General features: G+C 35.9%; 1 protein-coding gene across 7 annotated transcripts in view; it reads right to left on the reverse strand.

Annotated features, from left to right (window-relative positions):
• Positions 1–291: 291 nt before the first annotated feature.
• CaMKII (Calcium/calmodulin-dependent protein kinase II) overlaps positions 292–21480 on the reverse strand; it is a 234429-nt gene continuing 213240 nt past the window's right edge. For 6 of the 7 annotated variants that reach the window (XM_089105592.1, XM_089105597.1, XM_089105596.1 and 3 more), the window contains 3 exons: positions 20785–20879; positions 18596–18710; positions 292–1725 (listed from right to left, as the gene is read on the reverse strand). In XM_089105592.1, coding sequence (XP_088961718.1) covers positions 1602–1725; positions 18596–18710; positions 20785–20879 — 334 coding nt within the window. In that variant the 3' untranslated portion in view covers positions 292–1601. The remainder of the gene's footprint in view (positions 1726–18595; positions 18711–20784; positions 20880–21480) is intronic. The other variant, XM_089105594.1, reaches the window with a different exon arrangement.

Consider the following 21480-nt stretch of genomic DNA (forward strand, 5'->3'; position numbering starts at 1 on the left):
ACTCCAGTCTCAAACCCTTTTTTATTTGTTGGACATTAAAGTTTCTGTTGAGATAAGTTTATACCTGTCTGTACTGAGAAAGAAACTGAAGTGATCACCGTTTGACTGCTCTACTTGATCGTCCTTTTCTGGAATCAATTAAACCTTTAACCCCATTCTCCCATAAAAGAATCCACAATACAATTTCCTATCCATGGTACAACACTACTTTTTCTCCCATTTTTAAATCCTTCAAGTTTGCGATGACCAAAAATAAGAAAGAAGAAGAAGAATATATACACATAAAAGCGATAGATTACACTTGGCAATTTTATTTCAGCTCAAAAAATTGATTTACACACATAAAAGATAAATAACTAGAGAGCTATATTAAGGTTGAGTTAAAAGTTTATCCTAAAACAAATACGACAAATAGAACTAATTCCAGACCCCTGGATGCAAGTAAAAGTCATGCCCGAGCATAAGAAGAGTGAGACCCGTTTCCCTCGGTATTTCGAGATTTATGCGAATTTTCCTACAAATTACCTATTTTAAGCCCAAAATCTTTCAATCCCCCCCCCCTTCAAAAAGTATCTCCAAGAGGTAATTGTATTGACATTTTATAAATTATTTGGCAATTTTATTTTAGCTCAAAAATTGATTTAAAAACACAAAAGCTAATTAACCAGAGAGCTACGTTGAGGTTGAATTAAAAGTTTATCCTAAAACAAACACGACAAACAGAACTAATTCCAGACTTCTGGATGCAAGTAAAAGTCATGCCCGAGCATAGGAAGAGTGGGACCCGCCTCCCTCGGTATTTCAAGATTTATGTGAATTTTCCTACAAATTAACTATGTTAAGCCCAAAATCTGTCAATCCCCCCCTCCCTTCAAAAAGTATCTCCAAGAGTTAATTATATTGACATTTTATAAATTATTTGGCAATTTGTTTTTAGCTCAAAAACTGATTTAAACACACAAAAGCTAATTAACCAGAGAGCTACGTTGAGGTTGAATTAAAAGTTTATCCTAAAACAAACACGACAAATAGAACTAATTCCAGACCCCTGGATGCTAGTAAAAGTCATGCCCAAGCATAGGAAGAGTGGGACCCGTCTCCCTCGGTATTTCGAGATTTATGCAATTTTTCCTACAAATTACCTATTTTACACACAAAATCTATCTATCCCCCCCCCCCCGAGAAAAATTACCCAAAAGATAGAACTATATTGACATTTCGTAATTTACTTGGCAATTTTATTTTAGCTCTAAAAACTGATGTAAACACATAAAAGATGGATATCTAGAGAGCTATGTTGAGGTTGAGTTAAAAGTTATCTTAAAACAAATACGACAATGATGCTAAACAGAGAGATTTAAAAGAGAAAAAGAATTTTGATACCAACCAGGCAACGTCATCCAATTAAAAGTAAAATTACGAACTATAAGTGATAGAACATGACTAGCTTAAAAACTTCACATTACGTTAAAAATTTTTTAAAATCTTCCTCAAAACTAAGGAACAATATCGCACATTCTAAGGCGACTGTGCTACAAAAATGTCTCTTCTTGTCAGTGATGACAGAACTTCAGGTAAAGCTCAAATAAATGGCTAAAAATCTATTTATGCCCCAATGTAAAAGACGGACAGCCTGAACGGTGGAAATGAACGTGCTGCCATCTTGAATCCTTGCGCTGCCAGACTCTCGTTTCCTCGGACTGCTGTGTGTGAGCTTGACCTTGTCTATAAAGAAAATTTTAATTACCATAATAGCTTTTTAAGAAAAACAGATTGCAGAGGGGAAGAAAACCGGGGGAAGAGGAATGGTCCCACGATGGCATTTTCAATTTGTCCTTTTTCTTTCCACTGAATAAATTGTTGATAATTAAAAAGTCTACTGTCAACATGTTTGAAAACGTAAGGTGGAGGTAGTGGGAGATTATTCCACCGAGCCTTGTCTTGACGGCCCAGCAAGGGCCTTCAAAGTCACAAATTGTCAGTTCTGTGTCATGGACCTTCACCCTGTTTTTGTTTACAGCTCTCTCTTCTCGTTACAATCTCATGAATTAGTGTTTTTGTTCACCAGAACTTACACTAGAACTGGAGCCGAACTAATTTAAGTAGTTGTAACTTAGGTTTCAGGTTAAGTAAGGTTAGGTTAGGTTTCAGGTTAGGTTAAGTAAGTAGAACTTAGGTTTCAGACTAACTAAATATGAAAAAATTAAATATGTTATCGAAAACTAAATATGATATATGGTAAATAGACTACCATAAGCCTAGCAGATGACGACCAACAATGCTTCAATGTCTGCTAGAAAAATATACTTTGTTAAAAACTGGAATAAGAGGGGCGCTTAGTTTTACTTGATAATTTGGCCATTCATATTTAGTCTAAACATAGTAATTTGCTTTATAAAGTAATTTAATATAAAGCTACTAGGCTAAATGAGGTTTCCCGTTGCTTATTATGTTCTAAATCGGTAATTAAAAAAAAAAAAAAAAAAAGAAGTTGAACGCTTCTTGGACGTGACCAATTGATGCAACAATCCTTGTTTGTACCAATTGTACAAGCATCTCAAATAAAAATTCTCCAAGCTCAACTTTTTGAATTTTTAAAGATCTCAACTCATATACACTTGACTGGCTCTTAACCCCATACATTCTAAAGAGTTTTCATCAAAAAATACAAAAAGTTTTGGACTATCAATTACTAAAAAATTTTCGAGAAGCCACTGTCGATTTGACCAAGTCCACTCTAAAATACCATTTTATGCTCAAATATGCCACCAATACTCAAATAGATACACGAGCACCAAAAACCACATACTATTATTTTCCCACCATATGATTGAACATGAAACATTTTAAGACGTCCTTTCCCAGGGGTGGATCCAGGATTTATTTTAAAGGGGGATGGGGGCACAAAATAGGTTGATCCGATAAACTTGTGTTAGGAGCAAATTTAATCAGTGCAAACTTGTGTTAATCAAGTAAATTATACTACTTTAGTCTACTTGAGGGGGGGGCACGCCCCCCTGGATCCGCCACTGTCCCTTCCTTCATCGAAAAATAACTGATAGATTCTGGCGAAACACTCAACTGAAAAGCTAAAAGCCAGCATTTTGATCTTTCAAAAGAGCTAGTATCCATAAAATCTTTAACGGTCAATTATTTTGATTCAACGTGAAAGTCCTAGTTTCGTAGAGAAATTGTAGGGATACTGCCTTTTTGCAAATAAGGACAAATCGAAGTCTTGAAAGTCTATCCTTCACTACATACCTGTTGCGCGGGCTAGAACCACTTCGTCCGCAAAAATAATATTTGGTGACTTGTCAGTAAGCCTTGTACATTAAGGGGAATCGATCCCTTAAAGGATCGCCCTATCTCGCCCATTATAAGCTTTTTTTTTCATTTGTGTGGGCAAACTATTTAGAATCGATTGAATGGTGTTGCCATAACTTGTAGAGCTTGGATAGGAGATCCGAACAAACAACAGAAAATTAAAAACAGACGCATGCTTTCCCAAAAAACGTAGAAACATCATTCAACTTCTCCTTTTTGGTGACAGAGATAGAATATTTTTTTCGATTAAACGGAGCACAATTTTCTTTTTAAAGTTCAGGAAAGAGTAGTCCCTAAATATCTTCCAGAATATCTTCTAGGAAAACGCTAAAAAACAGCTCCAAGAAATCATTTGAGCAATTTGGCAAGTTCGGGAGTCCCCTGTAATGATACCGCTTTGACAGAAAACCTTGCCGATACATGTGACGTAAAATTTCATTGTCTTTCAATCAAATTTCTTAGTCAAACAACAGATTCTAAATAGCTCTCAATGGTGGCTAGTCCCTGGGAGAATTTGCTAATGGGCACTTTGTCTTTGAGACAGTCTGCCGACAATGAGGCTCGCAAAATATTTTTAAGGTATTGGATCCCCTTAAACTTAGAATAGAAGTCCTACTTTTTCCATGTATCGTGGAATGTAAAAGGTTGAGAGCGGGAAATAGCAACTTAACAAACAGTCGTACGACAGTAAATAAACAATATGACTCGAGTCAAAGATAAAAAAAAAACACTAAATAATTTTCGTTTTTTAAAAGTATTATAGAAAATAATATAGAGGAAAAATTCAAAAAATACCATCTCTTTATGTTGCTTTCTTGTATGTTGTAATGGTTTGGTCAAGTTCTTTTTTCGTTGATAAAGACTTGAGGACGTGAAGTCGAAATAATAATATTTACTAGCATATATTTGTTTAATGTTTGTTTACTGTCTTAACTCAAAGCTTAACTAATTATTTCATTTTTCATTTCAATTAGAAAGGCAGCGTGGTCTAAGAAATTAGAAATCACCATTAAAGGCATAGTCAACAATACCGGAAGTGTTCTTACAATGCATTAAGCAAAGCAATTCATATTCTTGCCTGTATTTTTACTTCCTAAGAGTTCTGGTACATAAAAGACCATATAGCACATTTCACTGTTGAGTTGAAAAATATAAGAAGTATCTTTGCGATCAATTGAACATAGAATGCAATAATTATTTCCCTTTACAGGAAAAAGAGTCCCAACTTTTCTCATTAGCGTACAAGCAACGACTCAAGGAAGAATGAAAAGAAAATGCACAGAGAACAATAGATGAAAAGGCTTTAATTTCTAAGTGATAAGAAATTCTTTTTTCAGGGATGCATTTCTGTTCTCTTGAAACTGATCGGAAACTTCTTTGATTCTCACGATAAGAGGGAGCAAAAATGAAACTTCTTAAATAAAAAGATTTTACGAATTTTAGAAAAATAAAATAAAGCTTTATTAAAAAATGACTATCCCAAGCTAAAATTAGCTAAATTCGTAATTCCACCAGAATAAAAAAAAACGAAAATAAATCGACTATCTATAAATATTTTAAACGAAAAAACAAAAAAAGCAAGGGAAAACCAATACAGGGAAGAGAATATAAACAAAAATGAAAAGATAAAACGATGGAGAGGGATAGAAGAATACATTTGTTGAGGCTTTTAATCACAAAGGGAATGAAGGTACTCAGGTATTTTTCAGTGAGGGCAGGGATTAAGCAGAAAAAAGGTAAAAAAAAACAGATCACAGATACACAAAAGAGAACAGAATGGAGAGGGAAAGAAGAAGAGGCGTTTGATGGCAAAGGGATTGAAGGTACCATGTCTCTTCCATCCCTGAGGGCCAGGTAGGCTACTATGTTCAATCCCTGAGAGCAGGGATTAAGCAAAATAAGGGGGAAAAACATTAAAAAAGTAAGAGCAAAGAGAGCACATGCTAAAACAAAAGAAAACATAGTGGAAAGAGAAAGAAACGTATATTTGTGGGAAATTCGGTGAAAAAGGGAATGAGGGTTCAACGATATCCTTCGCTGAGGGTACGGCTTGGTGAATAAGTTGAGACTTTTGAGGAATCCAAGCGAAGTACAGTGTTTAGAAGGAATGGAAAGGTTAGAAAAAAAGGAAGAAAGGAAAAAAGGAAAAAAGAAGCGAATATAAATCTGGCCATGGCCTAATTGAAAAAAAGGCAAATGCTGTATAACAGGTTCTTACAGAGAAAAACCATTTAACGTTTCCCGTTTTGTGTCGGAGATAGAGATATCCAAATTTCATGAAATTTGCTTCATTTGAAAGTTTGAATTTAGTTTTTTTTTTCGATTAAACGGAGCAGGAGTTAATCCAAAGGAATTACTGCTACTACCACTACTACTTACAAACCACCGCAGCACCAAGCCGCCTAAGGCCAACACAGCTAAGCACGCTCCTCCTCCATCCTAATATATTCAAAGCCCCCCTCTTTACACCCTCCCAGGAAGTTCCCATTTCGCTTAAAGCTTTCCTTACGACATCCTCCAACGGCAACCGAGGAACACCTGCTTCCGTTTAGCTCTACACAGTTGGCAGAAAAAGACAATCTTTGGCAATCTGTCATCCTTCATTCAATTTTCTCATTATAGCCCTAGAAAGTGGGATTGAACCATACTTTTCGTACAGCCTACTGTTTGAAATACGGTCAGTCAGCCGGATGCCCAAAACAATCCGTAAGCAATTTCTCTAGAAAAAATCTCAAGGATTCAAATTCAATTTTCCATTTCATGCTTTTAGTTGTTTTTTTTTTTTTTTTTTTTTTTGCACAAGAAATGGGCTAAGATAAATGGTTAAACCAGTTGTTAATAACAGGGTTAAACCAGGGCGCCAAGCTTCACTCGATGAAATTTAATCTCTTTCGCAAAACAACTTTGATTTCATTATATTTTATTCCGCAAACCTTTTTACTTATTTATACCGATAAATCTTTCTATACTGTCGACAATCAAATTAAATTGCAAAGTACTTTTTAAAATATTTAGTACAAACATTCATCTTTAGCGGAATTTATTATAGGCATACAAAGTACTTGTGAAGCCGTTCATGTGCAAAATGATATCCAAAATCAAGCCCCTAAACAAGTTTTCCTAAAATCGTGACCTATCTACATCGTTTTCCACACCGGGACATTGTAGTATGCCAATCTTAAAAAAAAAAGAAAAAAAAGTACCACTTTTGATAAAAAAAAACATTAGACAAATATACTTATATACAATAATTGTTCGTTTAATAAGATTTAGAACTAAAATGTAGCAAGTCTACTTTCTAACATTATCAAAGTTTTTTCCGGGGGTGTTTTACAAAAAAAAACCTTTAAAAAGCGTATCAAAAATTTGTTTATATGCATCTTTCATACGTTTTTTACATATCAGACAAAAATACCGGGTTGGGGAGGAGGGTAAACCAGGTAACTCCTCCCCCAGAATACGGCCTTTCTTGAAGTACCAGAGATTTTTTTTTGGTACGTGAAAACTTACACAACCCTTTAATTTTTAATGGAATAGCCCCCATATACAATTAAGGAGTTATCAGTTCTAATAGGGAATGCACAATTGGGGCTATTGAGAAGAAAACTATAGAATTCTGAAAACAACTGAAAAAACCTGAATACTTATTTGTACCAATCCTAAAAGCGCTTCACTTTACTTTACCCCCAACCCTAATGTGAAAACATATACAAAGAACAAAAAGAGAAAACTCAATGAAAAAACAAAAACAAAAACAAAAGGAGACTACGGCCAGTAGAAAAAAGGTAAAAAACCAAAACTTACACATATATAGTTTAGGCTATAAGTATGTACATAAGGGGGGGGGGGAGAGGTAAAGTCAAGTGAAGCACTCTTAGAAATGATATAAGTAATTATTTAGATTTTTTCAAAGTTGTTTTCAAAATTTTATAGTGTTTCATTTTCAATAGCCCCAATTGTGCATTGATATCTAATGGGCGTCAAATAAAAAAGGGTATAAACAGGAAACGTGGATGAAAAAACTGCTAAAAATGCGCAAAATAGTAGACGCTGCAAAAGAGCTTAAACAGGTTTAGCTTTCCTTTGGAGGTGTAGTGGTCTTTGGTAATCAACAGATTGTTAATGTTTAAACTTCACGGAGGAAAAGCGTTGCCAAATTTGACGAATTTGTTTTTGCTAGTTTATTTTCACGGTTCAACTGACAACACTGACGAAATATGATACTGCTCTAAAAAATTTATGATTCTAGAATAACAAAAAGAAAAATCTTACAAAATCGCGGTTTTCAGGTATGAACAGCTCTAAGATATTTCCAAGCGGCAAAATATGTTTTCTTTTGATGTTTTTGGTACTTCAAGCTTGTTTGCTGGTCATACACAAGTAAATGATTCATTTCTAGTTGCTTAGCTTCAAGATTCTATCTCATAAGTAATTGTCTACAACTTACTCTAATTGTCTTCACTGCAAATGCTACAAAGCTCAGGGTTATAAAAATAATTTAAAAGATTACTGACATCGTTCTTAGGTAAAGAGAAAAACTCGATTATTGACTAATATAAACAACTAGAATTACATCCTAAATAAGTCTTCTCACCAAGCGTCAGATTTAAGTAGCTGGTTTTCTCAGTAACGGATAAGACGTATAGTTGATTACAACACTTAATTACAAAACAATATTGACAAGATTAGAGCTGAACCATGAGCCAGGACAGAATCTCGAGGAGGGTCAAAGGCGTAGAGCAAGCCTAAGGTTCGAAAATTTTTCAATAGGACACAAAAGTAAAATTCTCTTAACGCATTCCCCTGGGCGGCATTGTTGATGCACCTGTTAGGTTCTGTCCCAACATTGTGAACCAAGTTGGGATATCCAGGAGGCTGTAATCCATGATGCACTCCTCCCCGTTCTTCCTTGCGACACCCCTGTCTGAAATATCCCAGGAGCGGCTAATAGTATCAAATTGACATTTTCAAGGAATGTTTATAGGAATAACGAACTACACCAAAAGACACTAAGAACATCCAAATTGTCAAACTGCTGTATCTGCAATATTTCAGGAAAGGCTTCTAAGGATCGTGGACGCACTGCTGCTTTTAGGGGCGATAATTTCATTGGTGGATTATATACACCCACTGCCAGACCCCAGCTTAAAATTTGGATTTGCAATTACTCAGTCCCAATTCAAGCTGGTCATGGCTTCTATAAAATATGTTCAAAGACATGTCTAAGACACTCCAGCATTTACTGTCTCATGAGACTTAGGAATAACAAATTAACAGTCATTTACCGATTCATTTAAGAAAAAGGGATAATGTTGTTATAATATGGTAAATTAATTAAAAGAAACATTGAATAATATATTCACCCTGCCAGATCTACTGTTACAGCATCAACAATGACGCTCAAACGCCATCTATATTGTTATCTATTTTTATAGAAAGGATCAAAGAAGCGTATCTTCCTAATTTTGTTTGTCAGCACATGTAACTTGTCCACCCATGTTATTTTGATTGTTATTAAAGGACTTATTTCTCAGGTACTCATAAGTTAATTCCACGTTAATAACTCTATAGAATGTACAATAAATTGTAGGCAGCGCAATCGCGCAGCCTAAGTAAAGAACGATGTTGGCACAATGTATTATTTTTTTTTTTATTCTAGACCAGGGCACTTCGTATAGAAGGAGTTGTCGTAGAAACTTCGAAAAGGGCTCATTCGATTGGAAATTGAATTGCTTGTGCCCTTTTTAATAGTCGAAAGTGATTGGAAGGCAACTAACACCCCTTCCACGCCCACCATTTCCCCAAACACATCTAATCAAAATTTTGAGATAGCCATTTAGTTCGACGTTGTTAAAAAGTCCAGAAATTATATTTTTGAGCATGACACTCCCCCTACATCCCTCAGGGCAAGGGTCGTAAGGATGCCCTGGGGGCATATAAGGTTTTTTTTATAGAAAGCGTTGTCGTAGAAACTTCAGAAAGGAATTATTCGATTGGAAAAGATAGTCGAAAGTGATTGGAGGGCAAGTAACCCCCCTCTCACGCCCACCATTTCCCCAAACACACCCAATCAAAAATTTCAAGATAGCTATTTTGTTCAACGCAATTGAAAGGTCCAGAAATTATATGTCTTTGAGGATGACAACCCCCTCAAAGCCCCCAGGACAAGGGTTCTATATTATGCCCTGGGGCATATAAGGTTTTTATAGAAGGCGTTGTCGTAGAAACTTCAAAAAGGCTCACTCGATTGGAAGATAATTTGCACTTTACTAAAAAAAAATACAAATGAATGTGAATTGTCAGTTTAATATACATATACTGATATTTACTAATCAAAGTGTTAATATTATTTGATTTATTAAAGTTATAAAAGTAAAAACATTTATTTTCAGTAAAGTGCAAATTTTGTTCTCGCCTTGGGAAGGCATAGGGGTTTTGAGCCCTACTCATGTTAATTTCTACTTGTTTTGAATTTGACTCGGTTATTTTCTGTAATTTCTGTTCGTTTTGGGTTTCATTTATTTATCGATGCTGATTTGTGGTAGTTTCACGCTTGGTGGATTGTTTGATTTGATTTTTGCTAATTTTTTGGTTTAATGAAGCTCTTTGCTTTTCTTTGAAAAACTTATTTTGAGGAAAAGTTTTTTAATTAATATCAGATTAACAGTTAGATAAGAAATTACCTTCAAAGTAGTTCGATGGCAATCAATTCCTCGCAGGAGCAGATCCAGGGGGTCTGGGGGACCCCCCCCCCCCGTCCAAGATTGTTTGGCACTCTCATTTGTTTTTCTCTTTCCTTTTAAAATAAACTTGTCAATTTGCTCAAATATTGGCGTCCTTGTCACATTGCCCCCCCCCCCCAGATTTTGCTCCAGATCCACCTTTTGCTTCTTCCCTTATTAAATTAGCCTGTCAAGATTATGTTGAAACTATTTTGTCATTAGAATATTCATAGCTGAGTACCTAGAGATAGAAGTTATTCCATTCCTAAGTTTTATTTTTCTCCTCTGATATTTTTGTTTGTGAATTTTTACTATTTGATATTTGGAGAAATAAAGTGTTATATGTAGGAAGTCCAACATACAATCACTTTCAGCTGATGATGAGAACCTTTGACAGCAGCGAAGAGTCGAGTAAATTCTTAGCTCAATGGGCCATCCAGTGACTTAGTTGAGGGATGGGGGTTGGCGAGGAAGAGGCGACGGCTATTCCCAGGCACAGCCTTTGAGGGAGGGGAGGCCAAACTGTTTTTTTTTTTTTTTTTAGTTAATACAATGACCTACAATTATTCACCGGGTGCTGAAAATCCTATATCCTAGCTACACCCCTCTCCTTGTATGGATCTTTCTCACTCCACAATCAGAGTAGAGACGATCAAGATTCCGAGAGATGTAGTGATAGAGATCAGTCCAACGCTAGCAAGATGGGTCAATATGATGCTACCGAGTGAGCAGCATACTAATGACCTGTTACTGCCAGTGACAGTTCTACAGGATGGTTGTGGATATACTCAGTTAAGACTGCAAGTATTTTGATACAAAAGCGACAAAAATTGAAAGTGAACTTTTACAGATTGGATTCCTAAAAGACTCATATCTAATATAGAAAAATTTGAACTCAATAATCCAAACTAATAATAATAAAAAAAAAAAAAAAAAAAAAAAAAAAAAAAAAAAAAAAAAAAAAAAGAGAAGAGAAAGACACGTTATGTTTCACCATCCAAATTTAAAGTATACTTGGTGGAAGAGCCCAACAAGAAAAATATCTACTGAAGAAATTTAACGCAAATGGTGCCAGAATACGTCTGTTAAAGGTAATTGGAAGTTTTCTTTCTGATCGTTCCCTACGGGTTGTTCTTGACGGGCTCACCTCCCTCGAATATTTAATAAAGGTAGGCGTAACTTAGGATAGTATATTGGCACCTACGATTCTCATTCTTTACATAAATGACACGCGAGATACCCTTGCGAGTCCTATGCATTACTTTACAGATATTACCACAACACATTTGGTCATCCCAAAACATGATGACCCAATCAAATCTGACGATCTCGCGATCAAAATTACCACGCGTACACACCAATTTTATCTTCTTGAACAAAGCTATAAAAAAGTTGACGAGCTTCGTCTCCTTGGAATTCACTTCTCAGCAGATCTCTCTTCGAACACCAACCTCAATCGGGTGAGAACCTTCAGCACAAGATAGCGGGGGTGACCCTTCGCTGCAAAAACCTTCTACCACTCAGCTCGATCATCCCATTTGACAAGTTTTGCATCAAACCCATTGCCAAGTATGGATGCCCGCTGTATGCTGGTGCCCGGAAACGTTCCTAGCACCACTCGAAAGATCCAAGATACGGTTAATATGGCAGGTTAAGTCGTTTCCCCACGGCTCCCTCCCGTTTGTTAGTGAGAAGTTTGATGTAGCGCCGATGGCTGTTTTCTGCAAGTACTTAATTTTATCTTCTCCTCTAGAGCTTTCTCGTATTGTTGCCCCATTGGTCCAATCAACAAGACAGACACGAAGGCCACACAGGTCTTACCGATTATATTGAGACTGGCAAGTCGAGAACAGAGTACCTGAAGAACAGCTTCATCCGACGTTGCACTTCGATCTGGAATGATCTTCCTGAGAAAGTTATCCCTAAAAGTTTCTCTGTTGATTATTTCAAAAGAAAACTCAACAGTCATCTTTAAACCATGATAAAAGACTAGCAGCAAATCAGATATTTTATTATATCTGGCGCCGCAAAAAAAAAAAGAAAAAAAAAGGTTGAATTCTGGTTCTGGAAATGTAGCATGAACGTAGATGTGGTTCGCAAATGACTTCTTCGACACTCTGGAGATATTAATCTCCAGAGTCGATTTTGCTCAGAATTTACTCAAGGGCACCCAAGTCTGCCACAAAACCTAAAACCCCAAAATCAGTTTAAAAAAATCAAGCTTCCCAAGTCCCCCCTTGTGTTGACTGTGTTAAACATATCAAACAGCTGGCTGATCTCCGAGCTAAATACAATTCCCAGTTAGAGAAGAATTCAGACCATGAAGTAGCCATAGAAGATTTGAAAAAACAAGTTGACATTTTTCTCAATGACCAAGAAATTGTTAACGATATACTCCATGAACGCGATCTGGAAATTAAAAAATTAAGTGAAAATATCAACTCCTAAAATTCCCACTTCCCACTTCATATGGAAGATGAACTCTACAATTTAGAAAACAATCAAGTGACCTTTAAATCGAAAATCACCAAATTACAAGAGGACTTAAAAAACAACGAAGCAATTATTGCTACACTAGGGAATCAATTATCAGAGTTCTGCAAATCCAGCATTAATTGCAAAGTATCCCATGAGAGCATACAAATACCTACGTGTAGTATGACTACTGATGACACCCTTGTTTTCGCGAATAGTCCAGTGCCTTCCGGTTTTTTACATAAATTATCAGGTGATAATAAACTAAACAAAAGGATTAACAAGGTTATAGAGAAGTCATTACCAGACGATGACATTGTTATTATTTTTGAAAAAATTACGGAAGTGATTGGACAAAAGTGAAACAAATTTAAAAATAAGAAGAAAGGAAAATATGATCTGTAAGCATTTTGATAATGGTTTCTGCACGTTTCGCAAACAATGCACGTTTCTACATATTTGTCGTAATTTTATTTCAGTAGTCTGTGTGTCTGATAAGTGTATTTTTGACCATGTTGATCTGTGTTCTGTTTTATCTTGTATTGATAAGTCGTGTACTTTCGCTCATGCATCTTCAGGATTGGAGCGCAGGTTTAAAACCCAACGTTTTTAAAGGGCGACGCCGAATGTATTCACGACCCCCCCCCCTCCCCTAGTTCGTGTTCCATTCGACTTTCAGTCTTATCCCCCTGCATACCCGATACAGAGCAGTATACCTCAGGAATCCATCCCTCGAAACAATCCTCCGCCCCAAGTACTTACGCGTGCCCAGTCAGTCCAACCCCCACAATCACTTTACTCGATTCGGACCATCCCCAAACCCTCCTTCAGTCATATTCCTCCCAAAAATCCACTTCCTTTCGACTCCGTTCTTCTCCGTGCGTCCAAGAAGTTACCGACCGGTTCTGGACTCCACCCATTATTTGCCGAAACAAACCCAACCCCTCCCCTCTCAGACACCCCCCACCGTCCTTCCCTACCTCAGCATCATCTTGCCCCCCCCCATATAAAGAAAACTCCCAATTTGACTTATTCTCAGGTCACTAGGAAACCTTTCTCTCTTCCCTTGCACTTTATCCCCCTGGCTACCCTACCAGTATGACACTTGTTTAAGAGTAAGCTGGCAGAACGATCCACAGGTAACATCTCCATGCAGAGTTTCTAAAACTTCAAATAGTAAGACGAATTCCACCGTAGTTCCATCCCAACTTAATAATATTCCCATAATTTGTCCGCTTTCCTCCTTTTCTCTCAAGCCCGGTCCAGTCCCACCTTTTAATAATGCCTCAAATCCACCCCCTTACCCACAGCATCCTTCTCATAAACTTCAACCCCAAATAACTCCATCCCGAATTAAAAAAAAAAATCCCAATACCCAAATCGGTTTAAATTTCCAACTTTCCTACTTACCAATGCTGAGGGCCTGAATTTTGACAAAATTGTCGAACTCGAGGGTATCTCTGAAATTCATAAAATTAATATTATTGCTGTGACAGAGGTTTAGTCCCAGAACCCAGATTTCCTAAAAATCAGCAATTATACTCAGTTTATAAAACTTCGCCCTCCCGATCACCCTCTCGGGAAAAAAGGGGGTGGTATATTATTTTTTGTCCGAGATAACCTCCAACCTAAACTCATCCCCACCCCCAACTTATCAGATTATGATGAAATTCTATGGCTGAGCCTTAGACCGAGAGTACTTCCCCGCCCTTTCAATTTAATTGCTTACTTGGCGATGCGAATGACCTGAGGATAGACTCTATCTGCACCTCTCTTAATATTAAACAACTAGTTAAAATATCTACAACAAAAGGTAACACCTCTCTGGATGTTATTTATTCAAACATGAGTAAGTATTACAACTCCCCACAAGCACTGCCACCACTAGGAGGCAGTTACCACTATTGTCTTCTTTTTTCTCCGTCTTAAGCCAATGAACATTCCTTTACTACCTCCATTGGGGTTTGCCGTCCCCTCAGTGACACAGGCCTGACCAGTGAAAGTTGGTCAGACCTTTATAATTCTAATAACCTTGATGACAAAATTTTGATTTTTCACAAAAAACTAATTGATTCCTACTCATTATGTTTCCCAGAAAAAAAAAATCAGAAAATGCTCAATTGATAAACCTTACATAAATAATCACATAAAAATGTTAATCCGCACGAAAATAAGCTTATTTAACAGGGGTAATTTAGCTGAAGCAAATAAGTTAAGAAAGGAATTAAAAAGTCAAATTAGAAAAGCTGCCCGAGCCTACTATAAGGAATAAAATTAAATACTTGCGCCATGATAAACCAAAGAACTGGTACTCTGAAATTAAAAAACTTACCGGCAAGAGTCAAGAACAACTAAATTTTAATATAAATGAACCTCCAAAGACCACAGCTAATGACCTCAATAAGTTTCTGGCTTCTATTGTCCAGAGTCTCCCACCACTATCTTACGCATTTCCAGATATTCCTGATCCTTTTTCCCTCCCACACATTTCTCCACTTGATGTTGTAAAAAAAATTGAAAAACTAAAAACTATTTTGGAATAATAAAAAAACTGAAAAGCGCTTTGCCGCAGAAAACGCTGGTCCTCCTGTACAACGCTCTTATAAAACCCCATTTACAGTATTGTGCAATGATCTGGCAATCAACTTTTAAATCCCACCTGTGAAAACTGAGTTCGATTCATCAACGATGCCTGATATTAATTGGAAAAAATGAAGAGTACTTGTCATTAGGGTCCCTGCATCAATTATCATGCTTGACCTTTGTGTTCAAGTTTTTAGCTGGAGAGCTGCCATCTGCGTTTAAAAGATTATTTCGACCTATTTCAGACCAGCATAATTTGCATACCCGATCATCATCAAACCTGCAATTACCCCTCACCCCGACCGTGCGATCAGATTTCGCTCCTAACGTAGCTTGTGCAAAGATATGGAACCTGATCCCAGAAGAGCTGAGAGGTAGGAGCTCCCTTCATCATTTAAAAAAAAGAGTAAAATATCATTTAATAGCATTACAAATGAATAGTTAATAATAATAAAAATAATAATAATAATAATAATAATAATAATAAAAATAAAAAAAAAAAAAAAAAAAAAAATTAAATGTAAGTAGTAAATTGAAATTACAAATGTATGATTTTTAAATATGACGGGGTGGTTTCCCCAGAGGGTAAGGAACGGGAAGGTAATAGTTTTATTTATTTGGTAAATGAGGGGTATGGTTGTGTCTGAGATTAGGAGCGGTGACCATTCTGCCTATTATGTTAAATTGCAATGATTTTGGTTCTCGGCGTCCAGGAATGGACTGAGTATTTTGATTATGTGTGATTTATTCTTTTCATTTGTTAATAAACCCATTGAACGAAAAAACGATCAAGCGTTTGCCCTTTAGATATTCCTGTTCCTCTGATTAAAGCTTTCAGTGATTACCTCTCAAAACCCCTATCCACCCTGTTTAATGAAATTACCGAATCTGGACAGTTCCCTCAATATTGGAAACAAGGCTTTATTACCCCACTCAAAAAGAAAAATGGGAAGCCTGGCTTTGATGGCATTCTTCCTATTACCCTCACCTCAATTTTTTCAAAATTGTATGAAAGTTTTCTAGCAGACTGGCTTAAGATGAAAGTCCTCCCCCTTATTGATCTTAGACAGTTTGGTAATCTTAAATCCACGTCAACCTCTCATTACCTGATCCATCTTTTGATTCCATGGGTAAATTACTTGAAAAACCAAACACTTGGCTTAATCTGATTTCTGTTGATCTTCAAAAAGCTTTCAATTTGATTAACCATAATTTATTAATAGATAAACTTATAAATGAATTCCACATTGTAACTTTCCTTGTTAAGCTCATTGCCTCTTTTCTCTCTAATAGATCTCAAGCAGTTAAATATCTAAATTGTTTCTCAGATCATCTCCCCATATATAATGGCATTCCTCAGGGGACTATTCTAGGCCCTCTCCTTTTTTCACTTATGATTAATAGCCTTTCAACCCTTTATGACAATTGATGGAAATTTGTCGATGACTTGACAGTTATAGAGATATGTCATAAAAACATGTTTAGCAACCTAGTGGGCATACTCCAAGATATTGCCTGTGAGGCCTCGTCCCTTGACATGACAGTTAACCCTTCTAAATCCGCAATAGTCTCAGTAAGTTTCCTTAAATCCCCTCCCCTTTTTCTTGCCCCTATTCCTCCTGAAACCTCTGTCACATCTCTTAAACTCCTTGGGGTTACAATTTCTTCTAATTTCAAATGGGATGCCCATATAAATAATATCCTACGACAAGCAAACTCCTCGCTTTCCCTCCTTAAACTTTTAAATAAATTCAGTTGCCCCCAATCACATTTACTACAAGTATACATTTCTTTTGTGCGTCCCATATTAGAGTACGCTTGTCCTGTATGGCACCCTGGCCTCTAAAATGAAGCAACACAAAAAATTGAAAATATCCAAAAGAGAGCTCTAAGAATTATTTTTAAAGAGGGCAAGATACCATATTTGCATTTGTTAAATATTTCAAAACTAGAGACCCTCGAGAGACGAAGAAACAATTTGTGCCTCCGTTTTGCCAAAAATGCCATAACAAACCCTCGGACGGCAAGTATTTTCCCCAAACGTCACTCCCCATCCAGATTACGGCCGCCTCGAGCTGTTTCTGAGCCCATCCCTGTTTTGTCCCTCATTCGCTGCGTTACTTCCAGATACGAAAGAACTTTTGTCCCCTTTATTACAGAAAAAATGAATAAAATGCCCCAATAGTTTCTTTTTTTCCCCTCTTTTTTGTTTACTGATGGTGCTGCCCAGGTTCTTGCACTCATTTGCTTGTCCCCCTTTTTTTCAGTTCCCCCTTTAATTTGTAATATATTTTATTTTTCGTTCTTTTTTTTGGGGGGGGGGTATTTATTTTTGTCCCCTCCTCCACCCCCTTCTGGACCAGTTTTTAATTTTTAACTCTTTTATTGACTTACTGTAGTTTAATTATTGACACTTTCTCAGTGTCCCTTTTAATTTATATGCATTTATGTCTCGCTCTTTTTTTTTGTGTATATTCGCTTATCCCCCCCCCCCCCTCCTTTTTTTACGTCCGTTCTAATTCTTTTTCTGATTCGTATTTGTGTAAGTTTAGTTTGACCAGTTTTTATCTTTTTAACTGACTTTTTACAGTTTTAATTATTGACTGTTAAATGATTTTTCTATTTCGTTGTTGTTTTTGCATTTTGGCTAGTTTTAGTGCAACCATTTATATTGTCGACTCCGAAGTCCGAATTCGGCCCTTTGTGGGCTTGTGATAGTGATCTTTTTGAAATAAATATCTTATCTTTTATCTTATCTTATCAAATTCCATGGCCCGAATTGGCAAGCAGAGACCATCTGCCACAGATTAAAGATCAATCCCATCGTTCTGCCACAGGGTTGCAAAACAAATTGTTTTATGGGGTCAAATGTAACCATCAGACCTTGATGTAACTATCAGATTCCTGAAGAGATTCATAAGGTAGATTCAAGGTTATTGTTAAGGTAGATTCATAAGGTAGATTCAAGGTTATCGTTAAGGCTAAGGTAGATTCATAAAATAGATTCAAGGTTATTGTTAAGGTTAAGGTAGATTCATAAGGTATATTCAAGGTTATTATCTTATGGTTATCATAGCAGGACGGCTTGCAATAGAAAGACAACTTGAAAGGATTTCTAGGAAAACAAAAACATTTCGCCTTTCTGAATTCGCATGAACTTGAAAAAAAAACACACACAGCAAAAAATTTGCCGTGGGCAAAATAAAAATGAAGGAAACTGTTTATGATATTTGAAATAGCCACAATTTCTCTGTTACTCGTTTAAAGAATAAGTTATAATATTCTTTTCTTACTTGTCAATAAACGTCAATAATAGTTGCTTGTTGACAAAAATTCAACTTATTTGTCAATAAGGACCAATAATAGTTACTTGTCAATAAAAGGTAACTTACTTGTCAATAAACGTCAATAATAGTTGCTTGTTGACAAAAATTCAACTTATTTGTCAATAAGGACCAATAATAGTTACTTGTCAATAAAAGGTAACTTACTTGTCAATAAATTGAGTCAGCCTGACATAAGCTATGCAAGCAGCATCTTCTCCAAGTAGATGGACGTGCGGATTTAAAATGAGGGTATTCACTGCTTTGCAATTTTTTCCTAAAACTGGGACAAACTTAATCACTCTGGAATTGTGTGAGAGAGAGAGGAGAGAGGAGAGAAGAGAGAGAGAGGGAGAGAGAGAGGGGGGGGGCTAATCTACACATTAAAAATATATGAGGACCACCAGAATAAATTATTGAGAATTTATTCTTGAACTAGGTTGCTCAGTCACATGTGTTGGTTTTTGTTGATTTGTTTTCATTTTTTAGATTGACAAAAATCTACAAGAAGATTTAACACAATATTTCACAAATAACACCATAATTAATTTTTACTTCATTGGAAAAAAATGGTCAACTAACAGTTAAACGCAGGTAATCTTTACAGACTTCATGAGGATTCAAACAAATGATTCTATTATTCGTATATCATTGATTTAGTAACTTCACTGGGGGAGAGGAGTGGGGGTCTACCTTGAACATGGCCCAGATACACCCCCTCCTTCCAGAAAAAACTGTAAAAAATTGGCGTGGAATGTCCACTTTTCATGTTTTTACCACCCCTCAGCAGAAAGTATCTCACCCCCCTCCTCAAAAGGGTCAGCCCTATGTCGACATTAGAGCAGGTTACTTTTGATGAAATTCTATGAGAGTCAACAGCGTGTATGTTTTGGCGTTAAGTCACTTCCGTTTATTGCTAAATAGCCATAGTAGGAAGTTTTCGGCATTCCCACTCATATACGAAAATATAGCAGCTCCATGGCCCAAAAACTCATTCACTACGAAAATCTTAGCGGGTTGGGAAGTTCATTATCTCAGATTTCTTAGAAAATATCAATCACATTATTTGATTACTGGATCACTTATTGACTATGTTCTTATGAATCGAAGAAAGGTGGAGTCGTAAATAGGAGCGATGTATACCCCACTCGGTCTAGAATAAGTCGGCCTTTTTCTATTCATTAGGATTTGCAGTAAGGTGATAACAAAGCATGATAGAATCAATAACATTTAGGTGATTGTAATCAATATACCGTTTATTTTATATTTTACCGATTTTTCCTTAAAAGCATTTTTTGATTGTGCTTACCGAACATCTAAAGAAACTTCATGAAGAACGAATGTTCCACGTATCACAGATTAAGAAATAAGTTACTGTATAAAATTGGAATGACAAAAATACAAAAGAAGAACCAATATGGAAATAAGCTTTTTTGCAATCGGATATTAATAATATACGTACGCCTTTTTAGGCTAAATACATACAATACATTTGGGAGGATCATCGATCCCTGTGAGAGTAATCGCTCTCTAGTAAAATCTGAAAAAATTCCTAAGACCACATTGGATGATCATTTAAAAAGAAAAAAAGAAGAAATTAGTAAACCATTCAACCAGCGAAACCAGTTTTTTTTTTTTTTTTTTTTTTTTTTTTTTTTTTTTTTTTTTTACTTTAGAGTTCAATTATAAGTGAAAAATAAAAATAAACACCGAGAATAATAAAAGAATAACACTTCCAGCCATGCATAAAAAAACAAACAAATAAAAAACGAAAAAAACAAGAAATCTGAAATTTAAACTTAACAAAAAAAAGATTCACCTATATTAATTTGGTTCATAGGGCATTGACGAATTTTATGTCTTTCAAGCAGGCTTTTTATGTTTTATTCCAAGGAAATTTTAGAGAAATTTCCAAGGTACCTCAAATATTGGTTATACAATCCGAATTGCATTAGTTACTGTTTCAATTTGTTTTAACTCCGATTCATTTTCATTTGTTTTTGCAAGGACAACTTGAGGCTCAGAAAATACCAATTTCTTATTTTAACATTTCAACTGAATGAGAGAAAACAAACAACAACAACAACAAAGGGGATGCGACTAGGGGCCATTCTGTACCCCTAAAATTGCTCCGAGGATATTTCAATTCTGGAAATCCCAATTCATTCCAATGCTGGAAGAAAAATTCTATATTTTGGTTTTCTGACTCCTTATTGTCCCCAACTCTGAAGAAAAAATCTCGCAAAAGGATCAAACAATTATACACCACTGTTCTAAATTAATATATCAAAGATTATACATCATATACTAATATTAACATACATATTAAAATATAAGGAAACCAGTTGGTGTATTACCATTGTCAAAGTAGAATTTGTGAAATTCCATTCCCTGGACCAGGTTACCAAGTGCTTCAGGTTCAAAAGCAGTCAAATGAGGATCACATAACTTCCTAGAATATAAACCAATGTATATATAATGAATATATAATAAAAATATAAAAATAAAGACACAAGAATATATTGCCCTCTCACCATACTAAAAAATATGGTACTTAGGGGGTTGTTCACTCAGATAATGTTCGAAAAGGCCAGTCTTCTACGGAAATAATTAGGGCCATAAGATGACTGCTTTGAACCTATGATATCCTCTAGATAAAGTATTTGCAGGCATACCCCCCCCCACCCCAAAAAACAACAACAACATGTTCTTTCATTGAGAATTAGTGAATTTCTTTCCCAATCCAAAATATATGACAGTGGAAATTTATAAGACCAGTGAAAAAAAAAAAAAAAAATCTTCGATGCTACAGGTATACCATGGAACGCTTAACAAAATAAACGAAAATACGCGATCAAGAGAAAGATGTATATTAGAATACCAAGAGCATCAAAATAACCCCCCCCCTCCCGGGCCCGTTTTAGGTCTATTCATACTTGAAAACTACACTTTTCTAACATTTTTCTTTTATTGTATTAAATTATGGAATTTTACGATAGTACAAGATTTTCCTCAGTGTTGCCACGTTGAATCATAAAAATAAACAAGCAAAG

The sequence above is a fragment of the Artemia sp. Qi Xiang Cuo genome, chromosome 19, assembly GCF_049724085.1.
Source record: "Artemia sp. Qi Xiang Cuo chromosome 19, ASM4972408v1, whole genome shotgun sequence".
Classification (NCBI taxonomy): Eukaryota; Metazoa; Arthropoda; class Branchiopoda; order Anostraca; family Artemiidae; genus Artemia; species Artemia sp. Qi Xiang Cuo.